We start from the raw sequence: 20,160 nt of genomic DNA on the forward strand, positions 1-20,160 counted from the left end.
CCACCACACTTTGGACATAGAAACTTTTGATCAGTTACATTGGTCATATCATGTTTTTTTTTTTTTTTTTTTTTTTTTAACAATCTGTAAAACACAAAAAATGGCAATAAAGCAACATGGGTTATGTTTTTAAATACTTTGGTGTGTGTGTGTCAGTTCCTTGAACATGGAAGCCTCATTATGTCTAGAATAGCTGGGAAAGTATGGAATTTAAAGTCATTAACAGACCTGGAAAAGAGATGTATGTGCTGTTCCTCACACAGGTGCTAAACCGCAGTGTGCCAATAGCATATGCGGTATTACTCATGCCCAGGAAATGTAGGTTCTATGTTGTTATTGGAAAAGAATCAACTTCTGGATGGGACAGTACTTCAAGTCAAGCTGCATCGCATGACAGCAAACTCCATTGTGATTTATTCTTTGATTAAATAACCAGTATGCACCTTAAAACCCTGTTATAATCAGAATTACTTCTAACGTACAATTCTTCCTTTGAACTTTGGGTCTGATGACACAAAAGTTTCTGAGAAAGAAAGTGATTCAGCTTCAAGATGGCACTATGACTGTTTTAGCTCTATAATGTATTTTTGGTGAGTTTAATAGATAACAGTGTGCCATACAGTGCAAGATCAGGAAATGTCTTTGATAGACTGAACATTTCAGCACAGTTTGAGGTAAGCGTGTAATGACTTGAGTCATACAACACTGGGAGCTGTAAGCCTCACTTACTTGTTAACTGGAGCTCCAGTGCTAAACTTAAAAAGCAAACCTGAAACACCAAACATGTCACAGCTTATTTCAGCTGGTGCAGGTGTTGTAAAGTGGCTTATTGATAATGTAGAACGTGTCTGTTGTAATTTTTATTTTATTCCTGAAGATTTCTGACGCATAAAGTGAATAAAACCCCTCTTTATTTAACACAATTGCCCCAGCTTAGCAAAAACAAAGGACTTAGGAAAATATCCAATCTGCTTACAATACAAATATCAAAAACACACCAAAGCAACACATTGTTATGGGTTTTTTTTTTTCTTGAACCTTTGAGGAGACACTGAGCTAGAAATCTTAAACTGAATACATACAGTACAGTATTAGCAAAAGGAGACTCCAAATCTGAGTCTGAATACAAAAATAAAGCACTTTCAGTAGTTCTAAAACTCACACAGTAACTACACAGTCACAGAGCTCGGGAGATAGAGCTAATGCTAATGACCACACATATAACACTGTCCAAGGCATAAATATAGATAGATAGATAGATAGATAGATAGACAGATAGATAGATAGATAGAGATATGGCTTGTAAATGATACAAATACACTGAAATACACGGCAGCAATATCACATTTCTGACATCTTAAAGGGGATTCTGCTCATGTAAACACCAAGGAAATAACACACCATCAGGGAAAAAGAACTGTGCTAATTACGGGTGGTCGAAGGCAGCAGTCTGAGGGTACTTCCACATAGCAGGTGAACAGTGTTTACATATTTGGTGTATGACAATCAATTATATCCAAACGTGATGTAAATACAGTTGTAAATATGTTTATCTAGTCTCTGTTACAGCAGTTTGGTAATGCACTGGACTAGAAAGTAGCCTTAAGCAGCAATCACATTGTATTTTATATTAGTGGAGCAAAAAGGTACTTCTCTTATTTGCTAGCTGTTACTGAGCTAAGTATATAAAGATAATAACAAATAAGAAAAAAATGTCATCAACAAATCAGTAGATTGAACTGGACAAGTCATATTAGAGATCCAGTGATGAGCTAGCACATTAGCTAGCTAATTAGATTTTTAAATGAGATGCAAACGTAGCTGTAGCTTTGATTACCAGATTAGCAAAGCCTGTCTTTTTCTACTAGCTCTCATTTAGTAGGAAGTGCATTCACTTTTATTCCCTTTTCAGCTAGGCAATATTATCTGTCTGTTGATTATCTGTGAAAAATAAAAAATAAAATAAAAAAATTATAAATAAATAAATAAATAAAATCAATAACCTTTCATTCAGTTAAAGGGGGTGGCTCTGTAGTGAATGAGGCAGGGTTTAGCTGATTAACCTGGAAATAGTCAATCCAGTATGGCAGCCCTGCTGTGGAAAATGACAGCCTGCATACTCGGACAGTGGGTTCCCAAACATTATGATCTGAATGATGACAGAATGGAATAAAATACATCTAATTAATACTTTCTATGAGTCCACTACCAAGAACAGTTCCTCATTTATCAAAAACTAATACTTTACACATTTGACATTTGGAGACGCCTTTTTTTTCTCTTTCAAATCTGATATGACACAGATATCAGAGCTGTATTATGGGCTGATATGGATCCAATACTTTCTTTAATTTATAAACTATTCACTTTAATAATTGCAGAACATGTTCACAAGACATTACTGTGAGAATGCCTGATGTTATTGTCTTTAAACTAATGATGGCCCTGAGATGGAGATCATTATCCTGACTAGTTGATAGCATATTAAAAAATTAACGTCAAATACGATCTGATAAACAGCCAGCATTTCAAGCCATTATTGGTCAAATACGGATGGCAAGTATCAGATGGCTGCATCCATATTTATTAATTTAAAGTGAGACAAATCCATTTTTGTCTGAATGAAATAAAATGGGTCTAACTATGATTTCACCTGCTACATCCTCAGAAGCACTTTGCTTACACAACTATATATATATATATATATATATATATATATATATATATATATATATATATATGCCCACAACCCCAGTTCCAAATAAGTTGGGATGCTGTGTAAAATGTAAATAAATGAATAAATGTAAATAAAAAAAAAGAATGCAATGATTTCCAAATTCCATAAACAAATATGTTATTCACAATAGAACATAGAAAACTGTTTATTTTATAAATGTTTAAACTTAGGAAATGTACCATGTTAAGCAAAAAATAAGGTAATTTTGAATTTGATGGCTGTAACACGTCTCAAAAAAGTTGGAACAGGGCAACGAAAGGTTGGAAAAGTAAGTGTTACTAGAAAATTATGCAACTAATTAGTTTAATTGGCAACAGGTCAGTATCATGATTGGGTATAAAAAGAGTATCTTAGAGATGCAGAGTCTCTCAGAAGTAAATATGGGATAGAATCTGGATGGACGCATACTGTATGTTGCTCTAAAAGCTGTATATACCTTTCAGCATTGGTGCCTTTCCAGATGTGCAAGCTGCCCATTCCATAGGCACTAATTCACCCCCATACCATCAGAGATGCAGCTTTTGAACTGAGTGCTGATAAAAAGCCAGATGGTCCCTGTCCTCTTTAGTTTAGAGGATGTGGCGTCCATGTTTTCCAAAAAGAATTTAAAATTTCGATTCGTCTAACCACAGAACAGATTTCCCCTTTGCCTCAGTCCATTTTAAATGAGCTTTGACCCAGAGAAGACGGCGGCATTTCTGGATCATGTTCACATATGGCTTCTTCGTTGCATGAGAGTTTTAACCAGCATTTGTGGATGGCACAGTGGACTGTGTTCACAAACAATGAGTTCTGGAGGTGTTTCTGAGCTCATGCAGGGATTTCCATTACAGAATCATGCCTGTTTTTAATGCAGTGCCACCTGAGGGCCCGAAAATCACAGGCATGCAATACTGATTTTCACCTGTGTCCCTTGCGCACAGAGATTTCTCTAAATTCTAGAATCTTGTGATGATATTATGTCCTGTAGATGATGACCTATTCATAGTCTTCGTAATTATCCTGAAATTGTTCCACAAATTGTAGACGCAGTTTTTCGCAGATTGGTGAACCTCTGCCCATCTTTACTTCTGAAAGACTCTTCCTTTCTAAGATACTGTTTTTATACCCAATCATGTTATTGACCTGTTGCCAATTAACCGCCAACTGTTTCTTTTTAGTAACACTTAATTTTACAGCCTTTTGTTGCCCCATCCCAACTTTTTTGGGACATGTTGCAGTCATCAAATTAAATTTTTTTCACGTAATTTTTTTCTTTAATTAGTACATTTACTCATTTTAAACATTTGATATGTTTTCTATGTTCTATTGTGAATAACATGGGTTTATGAGATTTGCAAATCATTGCATTCTGTTTTTATTTAATTAACATAAAATTTTTTAAATAAAACTTAATTTAAAAAAAAATTATTATAAAATGTTACGCCATATATACGCCTAACACACAGTGTTATGCCAATACCTGATATTGACTCAATAAAAACACATTATTCTGGACTTGTGAATCTGAAAAATATAATTTTACAAAACTGTATTAGTTTTTCATAACTGATGGAACAGTAGTAGTTCATAGTACTGGACTCTGAATTGACTGAATTTTGTGTCTGAAAGCGCTGTAGATTTTACGGGCCAAGGGAAAAGTGGATCATGGTTCAGGCAGCACTGCTCTAAGGGGAACCTTGTAGCCCTGAGCAATCACTATGCTATGGATGCAGTGAAAGGAGATTCACAGGAAGGTGGGAAGTCGTCAAGGGCTGACCACAGAGAGAGCGAAGGCAGAGGCTCTCGGCTCGTCCACCATCGCTGGGCTGTGTTTTACACCAGCGCGTAGTCGAACTGGCCTCTCTCCAGGCCCTCTTTGTGGTCAGTCCAGGACGAAGCTGGCATACGGCTGTAAGGATCAAGCAGGATGCGGAAGCAGCGCACAAGCAGGAAGAGCAGGAAGAGCATGAGCAGGCCCACAAAAGCTAGAGCCGTTCTCTGCTCAGCGTCTGCAGCCAGCGGCGGCCTGCTGGGGAGCACAGGGGAGAGCGACTCGTACTCCAGTGGGGGAACATCGCTCATCCTCCACACGCCTCGCCCGCAGAACCTGCACACTGTCTGGACACTCGGGAGTAAGGGCAGCTCAGCCAGATTGGACAGAAAGGGAGAGAACTTCTGCGAGTTGTACAGTCTCATACAAGTGGGAGCTCTCCGATTCTCAGTTGGCCCTCAAGGAGAACAAAATGACAAGTCTGCTTATTTCAGACCCAGCACGTCTGGTTTTCTCAGCATCAGACGTGGCACGAGGGAAGTCAACATGACATGGCAAGGGACAGAAAGCTGATGCACACACTCACTCACACCGGCTAAATGGATCCAGATGGGACTTGGGTGTCCAGGTGTTATATACACTGGACCCTGCTTTTCAGAGGTTAGCACAGCTGAACTGTAAATGGTTTGATGACACGCATCCTCGTTTCCTGTTCTCAGCGTGTCTAAACCTGCAGACCTGAGACTAATCAGATCAGTGAGACAGCGGATGGATGTGTATAGAATAATAATAGTAGTTGCTAAATAAGGTGTCTGGACACTGGAGGGAGGAGATGAAATGGGATACACAAGCTGCTGATAGCGCTACACAAACAATCTAATAATGTTAACACTCGAGGAAGCTAGTGACAGATAGACGGTGGTTTTGTAGGGTTCAGAATCTATTATAGAGTCACTTATAGAAGGCCGGGGAGACAGAGTTGAGGAAGTCTGCGGCTCTCCAGTCCAAGTTTTAGAAATCCATTGCACATATGAATGTCTCTAGTTGTCCTCCTTATCTCCTTGGTCCACACCTGTAAACACACAAAACCTGCATTTGACAAAGCTAAGAGATAAAAAAAAATTATAATAATTTAAATAGCGTTCCACTCACACTAGCTCTTTATCAGAAAAAGTGCTATTTCAACCATTTGCTAGGCTCATACAGAATTCTGAAGTGAATAGATTTAGTGAGCAAATCTTTACATCAAGTTCAACTTTGCGCAACTGCTTTGGAATTATTGTCCTTTGAATGGGTAGCAGAAGATCCAAAGTGGATGATACACTAATTATAGCTTCGCATGAGACTTTATATAACGCTTCCCAACCCAACAATGTATTCATTTTCAAAACTGGTGCATGGTAAACAATAAAGAGGGTTGGTGAGATGATATAACTACTGTTTACCTTTGTATCACTTACTAAATAAGGTAGGTTATCATTTGTAGTAGAGAGACACAAATCTGCATATTCATTTGGGCACATTAGTGGTTAGCACGTTCGCCTCACACGCCAGGGATGGGGGTTCGATTCCTGCCATGTCCCTGTGTGTGCAGAGCTTTCATGTTCTCCTTGTGCTACTGCGGTTTCCTCTGGGTACTCTGGTTTCCTCCCTCAGTCCAAAGACATGCATGGTAGGCTAACTGGCATGTCCAAAGTGTCTGTAGTGTATGAATGAATGTATGAATGTTTATGTGATTTTATGAATGTATATGCGATGGATTGGCACCCTGCCTTGTGCCCAATGTTCCCTGGGATAGGCTTCAGGTTCCCCATGACCCTGAAGGATAAGCGGTATAGAAAATGGATGGTTGGATTTAATCATTTGGCTGTCACTTACAGTTCCAGTGCAATCAGGATACAACTGAACTTTTGATCTTCAAGGACCCAAAAGTGGCACTTTGGTGGTGCTGGGATTTGAACTCACAATCTTTCGAACAGTAGCTAAACAATCAGAAATATCCACCCTGAAAGATTTGCATATCAACATTTATAATTAACATGCGATCGACTTTTGGCTTCTTTCATCAACATGTTTCTCAATTTTCACCTTGGTTAACAGTTTTCTACATTACCCGCATTGCTATTCAACTACCTGCTGATAGTGCTGCATGATATAGCCCTTGCTTCAATTCCCTACCTAAAAAATGCTTCAACTTTAATGATAATACCACATCAACAGCATTATACTCATCATTTCGTAGATCACTGACTAGCTGAGCCAAGTCTCTGCCATAACTTGTATAACTGCTTTGCATTCTGGGACTTTCTGTGTCCAGTGTGTCAGAAATGTCTCCACCACTTCTATGATGGATTTCTCATGAATATGCTATATGAAAAAGCTAACCATTATCCTTTAAGTTTGAGGTTGTTTAATTTTTGTTCTATTAAACACCACTGTAACTGTGCTACCAATAACAATGTATGCCTGTGATATCAGCGCAGCACACAATTGCTAATTTCTCCCAGGATTAATAACAATACAGCAGGAACCAACAAATTAGGACCAGAATAACTAAACACATCACAAACATATTTAATGTGTTTCAGGGTAGAGTGTTCCTTTAAAGCCTTAACTGCTGATCCATCATTGCCCTACAAAGTTCTGATGTGACTGAGATTTTAACCTCTTAATGTACCTGAAAGATTGGGCATATCTGCCGTTAATTTGAAATGATGCAGCAATGGTCCGTGGGTGTTTAATGACGTAATAATGTGTTTTGGACTAAATATTTTTACATAATTGGATGGACCTTTGCCAGTGTAACAAGACTGTTTTTGTTGGGATGTTATGGATCAGTGGACTACTATGAGGCTTCATAGGTGAGTTGTGTCTGTTTTGTAAATGTTTGTTTGTATGTTGTGATTGAAACCTATGAAACCTATGAGTTGAAACCTATTGATCTTGAAACCTATGAGTACCTATGTACACACAGCAAAACTACAATATTTTGCTGGTGGGCCAGTGGAATTTTAACAGGTCAGGTTGTAAAACCACTGGTCTGAGAAATCACCCCATGCTTCATTCAGAACCAAGGTTAATATATAGTATATGTACAAACAGCAGCCAAACCAGATGTCCATTAATGGAATAACCTTCATCCAGCACATTTGTAACACTGCTGGAAATTTGGGCAGGTATTAAAATGACATCAAGTCTTAGTAGTGCTTAAGGTATTACTTTGACACACTGACAGCATGATCAGTCAGTGATTACCTCGTTATAGCAGCATTCGCAGTCAGCATGCCAGAGCCATATCTCCCTGCAGTTCTTACCTGGTTTCCCACTGAAGCTAATGGCTATTTCACACTACACGACTTTCAATGTCGGCAGATCGCTGTGTTGTTCAGACTACACGACTGTCTTGTAATTGGGAGTCATGAAGCCTTTGTGGTGTTCACATTACGTGATTGCTCGGCGACAGGGGGTCACAAACTACACGATCTAACAATGACTCTGTCACCCGATGACTCTATCTGCTGTCCAAACTACATTTTGTCATGAAATCACAAGCGAGAAGTGACACAGATATATGATGCAAAAACCACACGCGAAACAGGAGTTGTTTATTTGAAGATGGCCTTGATGACACTTTTCACACCAAAGGATGTTGAGTCGACTGACAGCTCCAGATATTTAGCATGCCAAATATCTGTCTGGCATCAGTGATGAAAGCCTCTCTGATGCATCCTTGACTTGTTCACACATAACTATCAACTGCCATTTGGCAAGCGCCGATTGCTCACCAATTTGCCTCCAATCAAAGGGTTTTTGCAGGCGAGCTTGGCTAGTTGCAAATCGGGTTAGAATCATGTAGTGTGAACTAGGCTTAAGCAGGGTTGAGCCTGGCCAGTACCTGGATGGTAGACCTCCTGGGGAAAACTAAGGCTACTGGAAATGGTATTAGGGAGGCCAGCAGGGGGGCTCACCATGTGGTCTGTGTGGGGCCTAATGCCCCAGTATAGTGACGGGGACACTATACTGTAAAAACAGCACCGTCTTTCAGATGAGATGTTAAACCGAGGTCCTGACTCTTCGTGGTCATTAAAAATTCAACGACACTTATCGTAAAAGAGCAGGGGTATACCCCGGTGTCCTGGCGAAATTCCCCCATTGGCCCTTATCTATCATGGACCTCTAATAATCTCCATCTCTGAATTTGCTTCATAACTCTCTCCTCTCCACCAATAGCTGGTGTGTGGTGGTCGTTCTGGCATACTATGGCTGTTGTCGCATCATCCAGGTGGATGCTACACTATGATGGTGGTTGAGGAGATCCAGCCCAGCCACTCACCAACCCCATACTATGTAAAGAGCTTTGAGTGTCTAGAAAAGTGCTAAATGTAACTGTAACTGTAATAACAAAAGGCACACTGAGTCATTAATAGTGTAAATGCCATGTCCATTCATCAGGGCTGTGTTTCAGTAATATTAACACACTGCTGTGAAGAGGATTCAAACAGCTACTCAGGAATAATAAGAAGCGTCTTTTTAATTGTACAGTAGAGCTCCTTTCCATTCTTCTGTTAGCTCTGGCTTGAACACTGTGTTAGAATACATAAAGCGACATAAAGCAAGGGAAGCTTTCCCTAGGGAAGGCTACCCATCTTAACTATGGGTTCCAATAGTTCTGGCGCTGACTGTACAATATATCTCATTAAAAAAAGCTTCAAGTATTGTTGCGCAGAATTATTGGCTGTTAAAAATAAATCATCGATCACATATTGATGTACAACACTGTGAACACAAGGACACTGGTAGTATTATTATTGGCCTGTAGTTCTGTGGTCCAAGTGCTTTCAAACACAATACCCCCCCCCCCCCCCCCCCCACACACACACACACACATGCACACATCCACACACGCACTTAATCAAATTACTTTATTACTAAACCCAGCTCAACTAACTGTTCTTGAAGACACAGTGATTTCCGAGAGCCGACATCAGAGAGCAAAGTGTAAATAAGCACAAGTGAATGCAAAGACTTTGAATGTTACACAAGAATCTGATTCTGTCCACTAAAACAATATCAGTGCTTCCCAATTCAGATTAAATCCAATAATTAAAACCCTGATATGCAGTAGCTACTTTTGTTGTATATGTATAAGTGTGCAGTAAGGCTGGTCATGTTAGCAAAGTAAGGTACCTGGGTAATAACAAATAAATAAATAACCAATCATTGAATGGTTAACTGAATGAAGTTTAAATTGTTATGCACCGATGCCTCAAGCATGGCCATAACTAGCTATGAGGACAGTGAGGTCCGGACCTCAGTAATTTCTGAAGGTTTTGTTTGTTTGCTTGTATATACATGGTTTTACGATTACCAACAGCTGCTGTGGGGGTAAAGCTGCCATGCACCTGTTTTCTGTTTTAAGATGTAAACACTAGAAAAGTTTACATGCACGCTGTCTTATTCATTACTGTACGCAGCATCTTTTTCTGAGAATAGATTGTTCATTTTGCATTATCCATTTTTTATGTAAACTGTGTACAATATACAAAACAATGAACAGCTCAGATCTATAATTTATAATAACTAGATAAAATAGACAATTTAGCAATGCTAAGAACCCTACTCTGCTCTATTGTTCTTTAATATGAAATCAGTTCACTGATCATTCACTGAAAAATGCGAGGAAAAATAAAGAACATGCTGTCAGAAATAGTGTCTCATATTTTGAGGCTGAAAAAAGGTTAAGTTTCAATAAGTCTTCAAAATAAACAGAATATGCTTGCCAAGAAACCTCTTATACTTTATGCGCCTTTAATATGACGTCAATTCACGGGGGCATTTTTAGGAAATATTAAATAAATCATTCTAGGATATTGTGAAATTAGTTTTTTTGGAGGCTGAAATCAATAGGTAAGTTCTTGTAAACCAAGAAATTCAATAATATAGGATAAAGCAACAGAGATTAAAAATGAGCAATTGATGTAGTACACATACAGAATTTTAATATAAGAACAAAATTTCTGCATTGTGGACCACACTAAAATTGTGGTCCTGGCTAGAGCACTATGAATAAAATGTGTTGTGTGATATTTGACAGTGCTTATTGACATCCTTAACACTCTGTGTGAACTGGTTTTTGATCATACTGCCCCCCATCATTTCTAAGCTATGAGCTAGCAGCCAAATCATTTCTTCATATCCTTTACCACTTACATTAGTTCAGTGTTACAAACCCTACGACATGATCTGCACTCATAACACGGACTTTAAAGGTAAAAATCTCATGTGTATCACCTCATAAGCGTTCTGTGTCCTCCAGGTAGTGCAGAGGGAGAAGCTTCAGATGAAAGGGGCAGTGCCAGGCTCTGACTCCGGGGTCGGGCAGTGCCCGTCTGTCCAGAAAGCAAAGCAGATGGCGGCGCAGCATGAGCCCCTAAACCTTTACATCAGAGCCTACAGGAGAAGAGAGAGGACATGCTGAGGTTAGAAGATACCTGCTTCCAAGTCAGACAGCATAAAAATACAGCCACATACTGTCATCTCTCCCACACTTATAGCATATAAACACTCAAATGCTCTGTTATGCACCATTTATTTATTTATTTATTTTTGTTGGCACAGCTTGGCTCCACTTTAAGGAACCTTCACTGCAAATCAATAGGAATTTCTTCTGACTGATCTCTTCCAGGATGACTCTGCTCCCATCCACAGGGCACAAAGGCTCACTGAATGGTTTGATGGGGATGAAAATGGTTTGATGATCTGAGATCAAACTCAGTAGAAAAAGAAGAGAGTATCTTGTGTGTTCTAGAATATACACTATCTGAGCCATGGGGTTCCCTCTCAAGATTTCTTCCTCAGGGAGTTTTTCCTTGCCATTAACACCTATGGCTTGCTCATTATTGATCTAAACCTACCTCCTGATTTCTGTAAAGCTGCTTTGTGAGAATGGATGTACAGTATTTGGTGCCAGTTCTGTACCGCTTATCCTACACAGTATCACTGTGAGCCTGGAGCCTAGGAGACGCACAGCACAGGGTGGGGGACACCGCACGGTCGGGGTTGGATGGGGTGACAATCACACATTACGGGCACTACTGACAATTTAGAGATGCCATTCAGTCTAAATCGCATGTCTTTGGACTGGGTGAGGAAACCCCTGAAGCACATGGAGTGCATGCAAACTCCATGCACATGGGGCAGAAGCAGGAATTGAACCACCAAGCCCGAGGGTGCGAGGCAAACGTGCTAACCACTAAGTATTTGTTGTAGTAGTAAGTGAAAGTGATGCTCAGCCAATCTAGGTTTCTATTATTACATATGCTATTGAAGCAAGCTGCTCATTCTATGTCCACAGATACTCTTTCAACATCTTTTAGCACATCAATATGTTGGTAAACACATGCCTCAATGGTTCGATGATCATCCTGGTCATCCTGCCAAACTCCTGATAGTAATCTGACTCCAAATATGTTCACAAAAGAAATCCTCACATAATTGAGTTGTCAGGTTCACTTGGTAGAGATCTAGGGAGAGAATAAGGCAGTACAAAGGCAGCTGACTTCTGGAAAGTTCAAATACAAAGAAAGCTTGTCGAGGGTCACTAGTAAGTTCATGTGTTAAGTTCACATTACAAGTTTTGAGATATGAAATTGATCTTCATCTTGATTAAGTATGTGAACACTAAATCCTCAAACACATGACCCGTCCTTCACGTGTAGGCAGACCACTGAGTCTCAACCCTTCATTCTTGTTGTCATTCTTCTTTCACTCCTTGATTATCCCCTTTCTTACTTTTTCACTCTTTTTCTCCTTTATGTTTTCTTATATCTTCAATTCATTCCCTTACTCTCCTTTATAAATAAATAAATAAATGCTTCAAATAAGCAAAATTATATGCCAATAATTCCTTTATCATTTTCTCATTTAAATAAAATGTATCTTTATTTAACTTATGCAACATTTATCATTCTCTTTTTCTCATCCATTCTCCCTTCCATTTCTTTTTTTTTTTTCCATTATTTATTTTTTTCCTGTTGGGAACTTCTTTCATTCTTTCCATTTCTTTCTCTTTTTTGTTAACTGCAGTCATTCTCTTTTTTATATTTCAGTCTTTCTTTCTCAGGCTTACTTTCATTCTTTCCTTTTCTCTCTCATTTTCATTCACTGTTTCTTCATCCCCTCTGTTATTCCCTTTTTTGTCTTCCAGAATTCAGTTTAGCCCTCATTTTCATGTTTCATGTATCTTTTTAACATCCATTCTCTAACTTCTGTCCTTCATTCTTTCCTTTTACATTCTTGTTTTCTTTTACCATTTCTTTTGCTCATTTCATTAATTTTTTTTTTCATTTCACTTTTTTCACTATTTTATCTTTTTATCTTTGCTCTCCATTCTCTCTGTAGTTGTCACCGTTAATCTCTCCTCTTCATTCAGTCTTTCTCACTCTGTTATCATTGTTTATCTTTTATTCTTGCCTTTCACTCCTTTCTTTTGGTCACCCATAATCAATTTTTTCCCCTGTCATTTCATTTCTCCCATTGTTTTACAATTCTTTCTTCATCTCTTGCATTCACTTTCTTAATTTTCTTTCTTCTCTCTTGCCTCATTTCTAATAGTGCTTCTCTTTTTAATTTATTTTCTGGAATCATACCCTCTCTCTTTCCCAGCAGGGATGGTAATGATCCTCAATAACACGTCTGTCTCATAGCTAAAACCCTCAGGGTTTTCTTTCACTGCTGACAGATAAAACAAACAAGGGCAAACGGGGACATAAATGGCATTCCATTAAAGCACCCGGGTGTCCACCGGTGTACTATGCTGTCCTCGGGAGCTTAGAGTCAGAGTGTCCCCCTGTGTCCCATCATTACGTCCCCCACAGCGTCTGATCTCAACAGCAGCCATTCCTCATGCGGTGGCACTGTGGGGTGAAAGCCAGGATTTATCATTATTTGTGACCTGTCTGTGGTCCTTCTGCAAAATGAATTAGAGGCCATGATCTAATGATGAATGTCATGCATCTATCCACTCTGTTCCGCCCCCACCCCCACTCCCACCACCAATATCAGTCAGCTGATGCTGATGGCCTGCACTTTGATGGAAAATTAGCTGAACTCCTTCCAACTGTCCGTTTATAAAGATAAAATGGGTTTGGGAGAAAATGGCAAGAAGAAACATTTACCAAAGACACACCGTGCTACAATAGAAACTGTGTGTGTGTGTGTGTGTGTGCGTACGTGTGTGCGTGTGTGGTGAAATCCAGAGGAGCTATTTATGCCATCAATCATGCAGGTTCTGATCTGATGGTGGTTCTGGGCTCTTGTGTGTCTCAATTCATTGATCAGTACAGAACAGTTTGTTCCCCAGTAACAAGATCCGGCTTTAAAACAAGGACAATCATGCAGGTTCTGATCTGATGGTGGTTCTGGGCTCTTGTGTGTCTCAATTCATTGATCAGTACAGAACAGTTTGTTCCCCAGTAACAAGATCCGGCTTTAAAACAAGGACACCTTGAACTCAGACACATCCCAAATTACATGCATCTAATCTTCTTGAATTTGTACCCTATCCAGCATCCACATAGTCTACATCCTAGCTACTGTTACTAAGGTAGCTCCTGCTTTCATTGATCAACTACAGTTGGTGCTCTATAATCATGTGTCACTACCTCTTAAAGTTTGTGAAACTGACTACAAAATGTTTGGAAGAGAACAAGAGAAAAATGAATGCTAAAGATTATAAGCAGTGGGGTCACAGTGGCTTAGTGGTTAGCACTGTTACCTCGCACCTCCAGGGTTGGGGGTTCGATTCCAGGCTTGGCCCTGTGTGCCTGTAATTTTCATGTTCTCCTTGTGCTTCGGGGGTTTCCTCTAGTACTTCAGTTTCCTCCCAGGTCCAAAGACATGTGTTGTAGGCTGATTGGCATCTCTAAAGTGTCTGTAGTGTGTGATTGTGCACTGCGATGGATTGAACCTGTAGTAGAGGTGAGATGGGCCCACTCTGAACCCCAGGCCCAACCCTGAATGAACCATGGGTCCACTCTTAATCATGTCATGTGCGCTTTCTTAACCAAGGGCCCTATGAAGGCGTTCCTGACTAAGATGTAGGACCAGTTAACACTTAATCTAGCTAGCTAGCTATGGGTCAAACATATAACATTTCATTTTGATTTATTAAAATTATGTTAATATCCAAGGTGAAAAAATGTAGATTTGAGCCTGAATTAACATCCCACAATTTTAAATGACAGCTTCAAATGCCTCACAGATGCCCACAATGATCTATTTCACTGTGATTGACAGGGAAGAGAGAATATGCCAACTTTCCCACCCAGAGAACACAGACAGTTTTGCACTATTGGACTCCCAGCCACAGATGACTGTGGCTTTATTAGGACAAAAGCTTAATTAAAAAACAAGATTTTTCCAATAAGTGATTGATATGTCTCATGTAATAGCAGTGTTGTGTTCTGTCATCTATGAAAGATATCTGCTGATGAATTTTTTTAAAAATTTTTTAAACTGGACAGAAAAAAAGATAGGTGCCCAAAAGTGCTAGGAGAAAAAAGGGGAAAATTTTTTATTTATTTTTATTCTATTGTTTCAGTTTGTGCTCAACCTCAGGAAATGGGGAAATGAATAGCCTACTGCGCCATGTTTAATATTATGGCAAAATTCAAATTAAGGGCCGCCTGGAGAATTCTTGTGCCACCCCTTCACTGAGCCTCGCTGTGTCTCTGGAAATGATGGTTCTCCTCAGACTGCTGAACTCCCTGCACCTTCCTCTCCAAATAAATGTACAGTCACATCTATCACTGGCCAACTTTGAAGTAATCACTTTAAAAATCTTGTTCTAAGCAGTAGCAAGACTAATAAAGAAAAATCTAACAGTGGCTTTCTGGGCACGGCCCAGCTGGCAGTGGTGGAAAATGACAGAGTAATTTTCTGCTCTGAGTGTGTGCCACCACTATCCGTTGTAATGGAGGAACCCAGTGGCTATCCACAAAAGACCCCTTGCTGCTTATGGGATTTCTGTCAAACACAGCTGCCTCCCATCCCACCGCAGGCCAACGAGGCATTCCAATAAGAGAAAATTAACTGCAGAGAGCAGAACCTATTTTTTGTTATTAATCACAATTGTAGATCTGGAAAAAAATGTCACAGAACAAAATGTTTCAGTGCTACTGTGGGTTGGTAAAAGCCTTTTGCTCTAATCTCAGATCAGTGGCCTCTATGCCTGTCAGTTCTAATAAAATAGGTAGAGCTTCTGTGCCTATCTGTCTTAATGAAGGAAGTATTGCTGCTGTGTGCCTGTCCCAGTGCAGTAGGTGGGGCCTCTGCAAATGTCATTCCTAATAATGGAGGCATGGCCTCTGTAACTGTCAGTCAATGTGAAGGAGGCATGGCTTCTCTTCCTGTCGGTCATGTTGAAGGAGACATGGCTTCTGTGCCTGTCAGTCCCAAAGTGAAGGAGGGTTTGCCTCCTAATGTTAGGCCCTGTGAAGAAATTCAAAATTCCCTTATAATTGAGAAATGCCAAAATGTATCATTACAATGTATTGACAAAAGTGTCTTACGGCCAAAGTGGATAGCTTCAGAGAGATGAGGGGAGCGACTGAAATAAAGCTGCACATAAAATGTTGACATGTAAAGGGCAGGGAGTATAAAGTATAAACTGAATGTGTGAATAAGTAGCAAATTTAAAATGTGTGTTACATGTTACAGGTTTTTTCAAACTGACTGGTTGAGTGCACACTTTCTACCTGGAGCTCAGTCAGAGGGAATATGCCAGCACACTGTCAAACCCACCTGCCGCATCTTTAATTCCCAGCCCAAATCACAGCATGAAATATTAAGCTGAAACGGACAGCACAGATGGCAGTGAGTGACTGACGGGGGGAGTGTATATAGCAGCACAGGTCCTCAGTGGAGAAATGGCACAGTTATAGGACTGGCACAAACTGAACTGATGCTCAGCTTCCTCTGTCTCACTGCACACACCCTGTTATAAAAAACAAGTCAGCACTTTCTAAAGTCTAAGTACAGAGGACAGCACTTCCACCACTGCATGGTGACCTGCTGTGGGGACATGCAGCCGGGGACTATCCGCCCACAGACATGTCAGACCCTTCCAGAGGTCTGTCGTTGTGGGCATCACATCAAAACTCAGCAAATGTCAAAAGAACAGTAAGGGACAATGGGGAGGGACAGCAAAAAGGTCACGCCATCTTTGCTGTGAGCAACATTATAAAAAAGGATTTAAATTTGAACTTCTGTCAGCAGAAACAGAATGAAATACAGTAATTAAATCTGTGCAGGAGAAAATGAAAATGCTGATGCAGAGCAAGAGGCACGTGCATGAAAAGCTCCAGCTCGTAAACCAGAAAAAGAAAGCTTGGATTAAAAATAAAAGAAAGCAGATATGAAGGGATGTTCAGAACAGCATCCAGGATTCAACTCCTTAGAAAAAGCACACTAAACAAAAAGAGTATTCCATATTCGCCCCTTTAACAGTCTGAGCAGGATTTGACTCCAGAATGCTAGATTCCAATCCAAACAAGTTAACAGCCACTGGTCCAGCCTGTAAATCAGCACCCTTGACTTTGAGGATAATAAAAAACCCAGACATGGTGTCAATTATCAAATGGCTCCAAATTATAGCCCAATGAATATTTCAAGAGGGAACTTGGAAAGAAATTGAACCCTTATCTTTGATCCAACACCATGCCAAGCTCTGTTCAAAACATTTACTGATATTTATCTGTACCCAGGGTTAAATGTACCTTCTTCATAGGAAGACCAGGAAACATGTGCAGTGTAGATATTAACACAGATGGAGAGTAAGCCAGATGCTACACTTATATTTAGAAATCATTCCCTTCAGAGAATGATTCAAATTTTCAACTCAAACAATTTGTGAAATGAATCACCTTTCCTCTAACAAAAAAAAATCATTCTCATGATATTTTAAAGATGAGACTTGTTTCTAGCATAAACCAATGTGGCAAAATTATTGAGACACCCAAATACCTTTGAAATAAAAGGATTGGGGGGGGGGGGGGGTATTTTGATAACCAGAGTCTCTTGTGTTGTTGTTGGCTTTAACCAACCAATAATCAATAATCACTTTATCATCTGTCACCAGGAGGAACACCAAAGACTCCCAACAATAAAGAGACAGACTGTTGTGGAGTTACACAAGTCAAGTACAAAAATAAATACCAATTCAACTACTAGAACCCATCTCCATAACAACAAGCTCTTTGGAAGCATTGAAAGGTGCCCTTCCTAAGAACCTCACAGAAAATGCAGCACTGAAATTCAGCAAACATGTCTTGGCTGTAGATGGATCTATCAACAACTTAATGAGTACAAACATTCAAATCAAAAGAGAATTTTTTTTTACAGTTTACAGGAACACAAAATCAATCTCACTGCCCGGATTTGCACCCGTAGTCCGACTCGAGACGGGATGTCTGCATGCGCAAACTTAAAAATCTAAAGGAGCTTAAAATATTGTGAATGGTGAAGTAGACCAAGATCTAACAAGTGTCTCCAACCTGGCTAGAGTCTTCTAGATTTACCAAATATTAATTGTTAATATTTTTATTTGAATAATGATGTTAAAGTCAGTGTTTCACACCAAACAATGTTAGAATAAACACATAATGCTGTATATGTTATTTTACCATTAAGAGTAGTGCCTTTTTGCTGATAGTGAATGACAGTGTGCACCTTATCTCACTATATGTAAACAAACAGTGCTGGAAATATACAAGTATACACCACCTTCTCATGTATATAGGAGATACATTCTTCAACATAATGTAGAATAGAATATAATGTGATTGCTATTCTGCACTTTTATATATATATATATATATATATATATATATATATATATATATATATATATATATATATATATATATATATGACACAGCATTACTACAATATTCAAGTAATAAATAATGAGGTCTGGGAATAAAATTACTTAAAATGTCAGCTTTTCCCCCCGCATATTATCTATGAAATTTTTCATCACCCTGGCAAATAAACCCGATGGAAGTTTCTGAAGCTCACTGCAATCCAAAGCATGTACCGTTACAACATTAAACAGCAACTCAGACAGCAATGCGTGCAAATAAAAACGGAGACGAAACATATCAAAGATATTTTACCCCTGCTATGCCAAGAAAGACGAATATATTACCAACATCAGACGTGGAGTGAAGTGAAACTTCAGCTGCTTTGCACCTCCGCTAAAACGAACTCGAACAACACCATCGAGCAACGGATACTGACAAGCGATTCGTGAGCGATTCGTTTGTTTATGAACAACTCATTGGAATGATTCAATCACCGAATCGATTCTTAACCAGGAACAAATCCAGAGAGTCCTCAGCCTACATAACTTAAAGTGGGCATTAGTGCATTTCTGGTTGTTGGGGCTGTGGGTATTGTAACATCTGACTCCTTATTATAATATTTGACTCCTCATTATCTGACATTTTTGCAGTTATTCTATAGGATATGCTACTGCACTTTAAAGGGTAGATTTACACCAAGTGCGTCAAGCATACAAACAGAGTAGATCTCATCTGTATCTAATACTAAAAACAATTTTTTATTATTACGAGCTCAGTGTTTGCATTGCCTTATGTTATTTTATTGCATCTATTTCTTGTTGCTACACTAACTAATGGGAACGCTTACTATTAAGCCCATAGGTATAATGACTTCTGAATACATTCATAACATGTTATAATGCATTCATAAGACATTATACACATAATTATGATTATTTATGAAAAGGCATGTTGTTAACAATCCATGATGCATAATAAAGATAAATGCATTGTCAACAATAATTATAACAATGAATGTGTTATGACATGATAGGAATGTGTTCAAAGATGAATAAAGAGATGACTTTAATTTCTTTGTATCTATTTATTTAAAAAAAATTTTTTTAGCTAAGATAAGAAATTAAAGTATTACAGATAAAATGTAAATATTACAGTAGTAGTCTCCATGTAAATACAAATTGAATAGCAGTAGGATCAACATGAAATCATGTAGCGCATTAACCATAAGAAAATATGCAAAACAGACGTACTGGATTGTCCATGTGCAAAAATACAAATGAGTGACAGCAGGATGATATATATTGAAGGACAGTAATATTTAAAAAATAATAACAACATGACAATAACAGTTAATAGCAATAATCTAAAAAAGTGTAATATACTAGTTTATTGTGCATGTTCAAAAGTACAAAAGTTTATTATTACTACTACTCTTACTACTTTATCATTTGTAAATAATAAATGTTTAAAATAATAATAATAAAAATTGTAAACAGTTGGGTATTTGAAGGTAAATACTTGCCAATACAAACTATTATACATGTGCATGGAAAATATTCATTTCTGATTATCTGGCATGAGGTATTCTCAAAAATAAACAGTAAAAATTGAATCAATGTCCTGAATATTATATAGCCTAACCATAGAGGAGTGTAACCATGACAACAAATATCTCATAGTCTTGTTGACTGGAATGGCTGGAGGTTATTAAACATTGGACTCATTTTGTAAGAGGCAGCATCATATCTAATGAATGAGGTGGGGTGGTGGGGGATTCCTGCTATTCCTGTTGTGTGTGATTCACACCT

At 38.8% G+C, this 20,160-nt stretch overlaps 1 protein-coding gene across 3 annotated transcripts; it reads right to left on the reverse strand.

Moving 5' to 3' along the window:
- Window positions 1-318: 318 nt before the first annotated feature.
- On the reverse strand, window positions 319-18,798 carry LOC108271150 (cortexin-1). 3 transcript variants are annotated; one of them, XM_017478486.3, is made up of 3 exons: window positions 18,701-18,798; window positions 10,782-10,940; window positions 319-5,562 (listed from the first exon to the last, which is right to left on the reverse strand). In XM_017478486.3, exon 3 carries the CDS (start codon window positions 4,913-4,915, stop codon window positions 4,553-4,555), a length of 363 nt encoding a protein of 120 aa, XP_017333975.1. In that variant the 5' UTR covers window positions 4,916-5,562; window positions 10,782-10,940; window positions 18,701-18,798; the 3' UTR covers window positions 319-4,552. The 3 variants fall into 3 exon arrangements, with proteins under 3 accessions (XP_017333975.1, XP_017333974.1, XP_017333976.1); XM_017478485.3 differs by having other exon boundaries at window positions 18,697-18,798; XM_017478487.3 differs by having other exon boundaries at window positions 18,665-18,798.
- Window positions 18,799-20,160: the final 1,362 nt, after the last annotated feature.

Source organism: Ictalurus punctatus, chromosome 10 (assembly GCF_001660625.3).
Source record: "Ictalurus punctatus breed USDA103 chromosome 10, Coco_2.0, whole genome shotgun sequence".
Lineage (NCBI taxonomy): Eukaryota > Metazoa > Chordata > Actinopteri > Siluriformes > Ictaluridae > Ictalurus > Ictalurus punctatus.